This window comes from Protopterus annectens, chromosome 17.part0, assembly GCF_019279795.1.
Source record: "Protopterus annectens isolate FY-2018-M chromosome 17.part0, PAN1.0, whole genome shotgun sequence".
Lineage (NCBI taxonomy): Eukaryota > Metazoa > Chordata > Ceratodontiformes > Protopteridae > Protopterus > Protopterus annectens.
This window is the reverse complement of record NC_056751.1, coordinates 821,697,334-821,704,833: the sequence shown is the minus strand read 5'-3', so window position 1 is coordinate 821,704,833 and position 7,500 is coordinate 821,697,334. Positions and strand designations below refer to the sequence as shown.

Genomic DNA, 7,500 nt, shown 5'->3' with positions numbered 1-7,500 from the left:
CGGGTTCATTTCTTATTTAGCCATATACATTCATTTCACTTAGCAGACATCTAAATACAAAAGCAGTCTGAGAAGCACTGTGTTTTTTTCATATTTGACTGTCATACCATTATAAATAGTACACTAATCAGATTGCTTATCATATAATAAACTGCGGAATGTGAATAGCCTGGGCTACCAAACAATGACATTCAAATTAATACTTTTTTGTTAAATGCACATTATAGCATTTGTATTCAAAATTCATGTTAAATCAGGTTTCATCTTATATTTAACAAATTCAGATATTTATAAATGAATGTCTATAAGTTGCCATTGAATATCCTATAAGTAGTATTGAAAACTTCTGATTTTACTTTTACCTTTTTCACTAAATTATGTATATTTCTTTTAACAATAATTGCATTTATATAGAAAGTATAAATGCTTTCTAAGTAAAATAAGCTTACTGTCATGTGAAATGTTTATTGCTACAAAACTGGCTAGAACATTTTTTTTTTAATTTTATTTTTAGGCTATGCCACGAAGGAGGGTCAGTGTTGCTGTGGTTCCAAAATTCAATTTACTGACCATTCCTGGACAAAACCCAAATGCACTGTCACTGTCATCATTATCTGCTCTGGTATGGAACAGTTTCATTGCTGCATAAATATTGTGCATTTGAAAGTTATATAATCACCTTCAGTACAGAGATTATAAAGAGAAATAAGTTATTTACTTTTTCCATAGAAGTCAGTCTAGTCAATACCTCATTAATTATGTGCTGAAAAGTGTTACACGTGGGTATAGATGAATATCTTTAGAGAATTACAATAACAGCATTGTTTATTAAAGCTATGAAAGCTGAACAAACTGTACCTTTCAATCAAATTGCATATTGTATGAGTTTAAACAAACCTCTTGGCCAGACAAAATTTCCTGAGTCATTTTGAAAAATGGCTAGATGTGCAAATATTTCTACAGTAGGAAAAGTTAAAATTAACATAAAAAAATACTAAGGCCCAGTGATCATCCAGAAGGGCTTCCTCAAAAACTTATAAAATGGCTACCTAATCCTTGCTTATCAATTCCTTGACCCTACTCATTAATAGGAGTATTAGAGAATCTAAAGTAACTGATAAATGGAAAGATGCCCACAATATGCCCCTGCATAAAAGTGTATCCTCAATTCAACCTAACAGCTACAGGGGAATAGTTATTCTAAGCATCCTTTTAAAAACTTGGAGTTTGTAGAATACCATCAATTCACCATCAGCATGGAAGATGTCATTCTGGTTAGCACATCACAACGTGGACTCTTCAAAGGTCACCCAGTAAGTACAACATCACTGTCATTCACTGATCTAATCAGAGAAAAAAAAATAAAAGTCATTGCCAGACTCTTCTTAGAGTTTTCTAACACACCAAACATCATTAGCTATAAAGACTATTGTACAGACTAGGAAATCTTTCTGTCTTCTACCTTTCCTACAAATGTTTTCACAGCTACTTTACAAATAAGAAACGTAGCATAAGATTAAGTCATGATCTATCGCCGTACTGCACTGCAGATGAAGGCATCCTACCACCTCAATACTAGTAATCTTATTATTCAGTCTGTATGTAAACCTGATATCTAAATAGTTATGAGTCACAGGTTCCCCTGGTACACTGACAATACTGCAGTGTTTTAATCAGTTAAACAATACAGCTCCTGAAACTGACAAACAGGCAGATTTATATACCATAGCAAGCTGTCTGCAAGAATCTCACTGAATACTAAATGTTTCAAAGAGCAGCTCCATTAATCACCTGTATTGCACACTATAAAATACATCAACTCTCCTTCACTTAAAATATCAACAGTTACAGGTTACATTACACTATTTATTCATAAAATAAAATGCATTGGTTCAGTACCTGATGGCACTTTGACATTAGGCAAACATATGCTCACAGCCACCTAAACCGCAGTACAACACCAGACAGATTTTGCAGGATAAGGTATGTCTTAACTCCCTCAACAGGAACCAACCTTGTATCCACCTTATTGATAGAAGATTGATCTATGCTTGTACAATATGCACATGTCTAGTAAACTCAATCTTCTAAGCAAGCTTGAACAAGTACATCAGAAAACAACTACATTTATACTCACTGCTTTGCCTAATACCAGTCACTTATTTTGCTATAGAAACTTTCCTGAATTTATTTCAAAAACTTGCCAGATTATTGCATTCTCCGCAACACATGCCTATCTCTTCATCAATAAATGTAATCTCCTCAATTGGTTCAATAGCAACAGATGCCTGCACTCATTAAGATACATGTATAATAAAAACCACTAGAAGCAACAACTCATACGGTGACATAATATTCAGAAATTATATAGATCATACTTGGAACAAATTACTTTTTGCCATGATTACCATCACTAGCATAGCTACCTTTAAAAAAGAATTAAACTCATACTTTGTGCACCAGATAAAGCACAACTGCAAATACATGCTACCTCATAACTAAAGGGATAGTTTACTAGATGCATATATGATATCATACCAGCCCCAGACTGACTGTGATGTCTGTGTGCACTTAAGGGAAATTGTACTTTACTGTGTGTATTAGTCATCCTTTCCTCTTCTAGGAGATGACCTCTCTGGTGTTAGTGGTGAGGATTGAGGCTCCTTGATTGCTGGGCCAGGGCACGGTCATCACAGAAGCATTCTGAAATAAAATCATCACTCAGACTGCAAGTGTTTAGTTATCAGCTGGAAAGAATACTTAGCTGACTGATCATCTAATCTTTTACTGCATTTTTGTACGCTACTCTAAATCTTCCCTGCTATTTGTAGACAGGATCCAAATAAGTAGTGCAAATCGTGCTCTAAATAAAACTAAATAAAATAAAGAGCACCAAAGTTGCGAGCCCACAGTACTATTTAATGAATTATAAAAATAATAAAACAATGTTAAGCACTTTCATCAGCAAGTATGACTTCTTCAGACCAGAGAATCATTCAAAATTCAAGTTTAAATACACAATACCAGTTAGTCATTGGTTCTAATCCAACCAATTCTGACAGTGAAAAATCACTGCTCATGAATATATAAATAATTAAAACTGAATTTTTTTTTTCCAAGTTAAAATTGAAACATTAAACTCAAAAGCCCCATTAACCACAAAATGTATAGTATATAACAGTCAATTGCATAATAAACTCATTACATGAAAAATATATCACTTTATAATTGGTAATACTTTAAAAATCCCTACAATATATATTAATGTTGTTAGACTAGATCTGCCTTTTCCTTAAGAATGGGCATTATAGTAATGTGCTCGTTTAGTCCTGGTGGATAATCAGCGGCTAGCCTTAACTGCCACAGAAGCTCCTTTTTATGTAACACATTTTGCCAGTCTCCACCTCTCACTTCGACAGTTACAAATTCAAGAATGGCAAACTTAAAACTTGAAAAGTTAGTGCATGAAATACTGTGCTTATATAGGGCATTGGTATCTTTCTTATTTTTGATATCATAAAGGTGCTCATATATCCTGGTCTTAAACATTCTCTCTGCTTCCCTACATTAAACGAAGTACAGGTGTTACACCTAGCTATATATACCAATCTGTTGGAACAGCAGTTGCCACTTTTTAAAAAAACATGACTTTTATTCTGGTTATCAATGGCAATAAAGCTGTCTTGCAGTATATAGGAACAATAGGAACACCTGCCACAAGGCTTACTTCCACCCCTTTTCTCCTGCATGTTCTTAGAGGCATTACCCTACTCCAATAATGATTTTATATTAGGTCCTACTTTAGTGGAAAATATGGGTTTATTACCCAATATTCGAAATATCTCACTATTGGTTTTAAAGATGTTCCAGTTCTTTATCAATATTCCCTTGATCTGGGAATACAAGGGACTATAATGTATTACACAAGCCTGTTGGAAATTAGGTTGGTACTGAACTTCCATGTCATTTACTTTGTTATTAATACTATCACCACCGGTACCTAATAAAGGTATATAAGTATCACCCCATTTTCTAAGAACATCTGTGAGTATAGGGTCAATAAAATGTCCAGGATAGCCTCTCTTTAAGAACATATCCCTTAAATATTCAAACTCAGTTATCACATCATTTCTCATAGTTGTCATCCCGGCTATTCTTATAGCCTGACCCTTAATAATACTTTTTTTCTGGTAAATTGGGTGATGACTATTATAATGCAAATAGCTATTACAAAAAGTATTTTTGCGCTAGATTTTGGAAATATATCCATCCTGAGCTTTGATTATTTTAGTATCCAAGAAGTTAATCTCTTGTTTGTCAAACTGAAAGGTAAATTTCAAATATTCCGTAGTTTTATTCAAATACTGGATAAACTCAGGTATTTGTTCTGAACCTCCATTCCACAAGATAAAGATATCATGATGTAATCCAATGTAACTACTGTCTGTTTATTTTACTGTGGAGCTTTTCTCCCCGGGCCTCCGCTGAAAATGGACCCACGTCCAGTCGGACACTCCCGGTCAACAAATTTAAATAAATAAATAAATAATCATCCAAAAATCTGCCGTAATATATGACATTGGATAGAAATAATTCACTTTGAAAAACATGTTTGATTTCCCAACCCAGGAGAACCAAGTTAGCATAAAAGGGGGTGCAAGCAGCACCCATGGCGACCCCTTTGAGCTGTTGAAAATATTCCCCTTCAAAATGTATATTATTATTTTCTAATATAAGGTTCATAAGTTCACATATAAGCAAGACTTCATCTGCAGTCAAGGATGAATAAGTAAAAAGTACCTCTTCAAAAAAACACAAACCTTCTGTTTTGGGAATGCATGAAAAAAGGTCCTGAACATCTATGGTTAGAAAGAAACAATCAGGATCCCATAAATCCTTCTTAATTTGTCCTAAAAAATCCCAGGAATCCTTTAATAGATGGGGGAATTTGTTCGTAATATGTTTTAATTTTTTGTCAACATACACTGCTAAATTGTGTGTTTTGGAACCTGCAGCTGCTACAACAGGCCTAAAAGGTGGGTTCTCCAGGTTCTTATGTATCTTAGGTATTCCAAAACGGACCGGAATCTTAGGGTGCTTATTCAAGAGAAAATCATAATCATCTTTTGATATTCTCTGGTCCATTAAATATTCATACAAGTAACTATCTAGTCTATGATATGAGATATGTATTTCATTTTTAGAACATAGAGAATAATTATCTACATTAAATAAAATGTTTTGCATGGCGTTTGTATAATCCTCTGAACTATATAAAATCCCCCCACCACCTTTATCAGGTGTCATAATTCGTATTCCCTTATCTTCTTTTAAAGTCTTTAAAAGGTTCCTTTCCTCAGGATTTAAGTTGGGAAATAGTCTCTTCTTCTCTCCCCTTATTTTGTATAAATCTTCCTTAACCAGCTTTTCATAAGCAGTAACAAGTGGGTGTAATGGAGGATTAAATATACCACTTTTCTTGGGAATATCTTTCAATTCAGCTCTAGTAGTTTTATCTGAATACATGATGTTCAAATTTAGTTTCCTCAGGTATAACTGTAAATCAACCATAACTGTAGCTGTCAGGTATTCTAGTTGGAACAAATTTAAACCCTTAGGAAAATAAAGAAAACAGTTATTTTGTGATAGGAACTTCAGAATAATTGTATATATTAAAGGCATTTAAGGTATGCTGAATATTATGAATTAACAACTATTCCACGGAGTTACCATGCCACACAAACAGTAGCCAGGAACAGCAGCAAAAGCCAGCCCATTAAAAACAGCAGCAAAAGGCAGTACTGGTATAATGTAAAAACTCAGGTTTATTGTATACAAACGGTAAGCGCTTTCACTTTGGAGCTTCTTCAGACCAAAAAATTCAACTGAGCAGAGAACCACATTAAATACAAAGAGAACCCACCCCCATCAATTATGTAAATGAACAAAGTTAAAGATACAACCCAACATAACTACATCACATATCATTCTGGCTAATAAAAATCTAACTAGTATAAATCAAAAAATACATATAATCACATACTTAAAATAAAAACTATACAAATTTATAAGTATATATATATATATATATATATATATATATATACATGACTCTAAAAATATCTACATACTATCAACACATAAAAAGCAGTAAAAAAGAGAGAAGTATTATTTATGTAACCTCCTCCTATTCAGGGCGGGTTTAATAGAGACCCAATCATTTAACCCTCTGCATCTATCTGCCTGTAAAATGATGATCCATAAACTGATATTAACTGTTCAGTCTCATCTTCCTTATCTGGCGTCTCCATTTCCAAGTCATTAGTTGATCTTTGGTTACCTGGATCACACCCAAGGGTTTATCCTTCTGTTCTGTGCTTCCAGCTTTGCAGAGCCCTCCTTGGCCATCTAGGGCATGGATCAGCTGAGAGTACATTTAACTCATCAGCCCAGGAATTGTGAGTCGTCTATTCCATCCTTTTAGCTAGGATGCTTGCTATGCTTTTCTGTCACTGAGAAGTCCATATTATAGTGATATCTGGGTAATTTCATTCAAGAGTCTGTGCATGCTCAATAGTTTAGTTATAGCACCATCACATCTTTTTTTTTTTTAACTACATTTCTTACATGTCCAGACAGATACAGGCATGAATTGGTTTCCTATTTCAGATGAAAAGCACAAGTTCCTCCATTTTAAGATACCTTTTGCTTCACTATTATACTAAACTCACTACTAGACTGCTACAGTAAGGTGAATGCAAGTTGTTTTTCCTTGTATGCATGTGTTTACACTTAATGGCACATGTGAGTGGTTGTTTTATATACTTACTTTTTTAAAGTACACTGATTTACTTTTCTGTACCAGGAAAGGTGCTGTACAAAGGAACAGAAATACCATTTTTATATTTAGTATGGTATTATGATTTTATCTGATTTTTTTCCATAGGATGTCCAGTAAAGTTTAGAAATGAAACTTGTCTCAGAACATGCATCAGTATCAGAAGAACAACGCAGGCTCTTTTTCATGCAACTAATGTAGCTTTGACAGTGCATATGCTTAGATTTGCATATCCATGTCTCCATTATTGCTATAATAGAGGAGAATGCTTGCTTTAGTTATAAAGTGACAATGTGATAGAAATATTTTATGTTGTATACTACAGTGGAATAGAACGAAAACTCAGCACGCTGCTAGCTAGAAAATAAAGTCCTGAAGTATATATAGCCAACATGCAATCATGAAGAAAGTGTAATAACTATCTTTTGTACAGCCAGAGACAGCGAATGAAAAATGCAGTACAATCCCGTGTGTTGGTGTGCCACCTTTTATAGAACAGTAAGTAGCAATTACCATTTGTTGATTAGTGTGTGTGTGTGTGTGTGTGTGTGTGTGTGTGTGTGTGTGTGTGTGTGTGTGTGTGTGTGTGTGTGTGTGTGTGTGTGTGCTGCAGTAATATATATATATATATATATATATATATATATATATATATATATATA

The 7,500-nt window shown here is 34.0% G+C and overlaps 1 protein-coding gene across 1 annotated transcript in view; it reads left to right on the top strand.

Moving 5' to 3' along the window:
- Positions 1-7,500, top strand: part of IRAG1 (inositol 1,4,5-triphosphate receptor associated 1) — a 1,344,613-nt gene that overhangs the window by 1,207,367 nt on the left and 129,746 nt on the right. The window contains exons 20-21 of the mRNA XM_044059494.1: positions 515-622; positions 7,272-7,336. Coding sequence (XP_043915429.1) covers positions 515-622; positions 7,272-7,336 — 173 coding nt within the window. The remainder of the gene's footprint in view (positions 1-514; positions 623-7,271; positions 7,337-7,500) is intronic.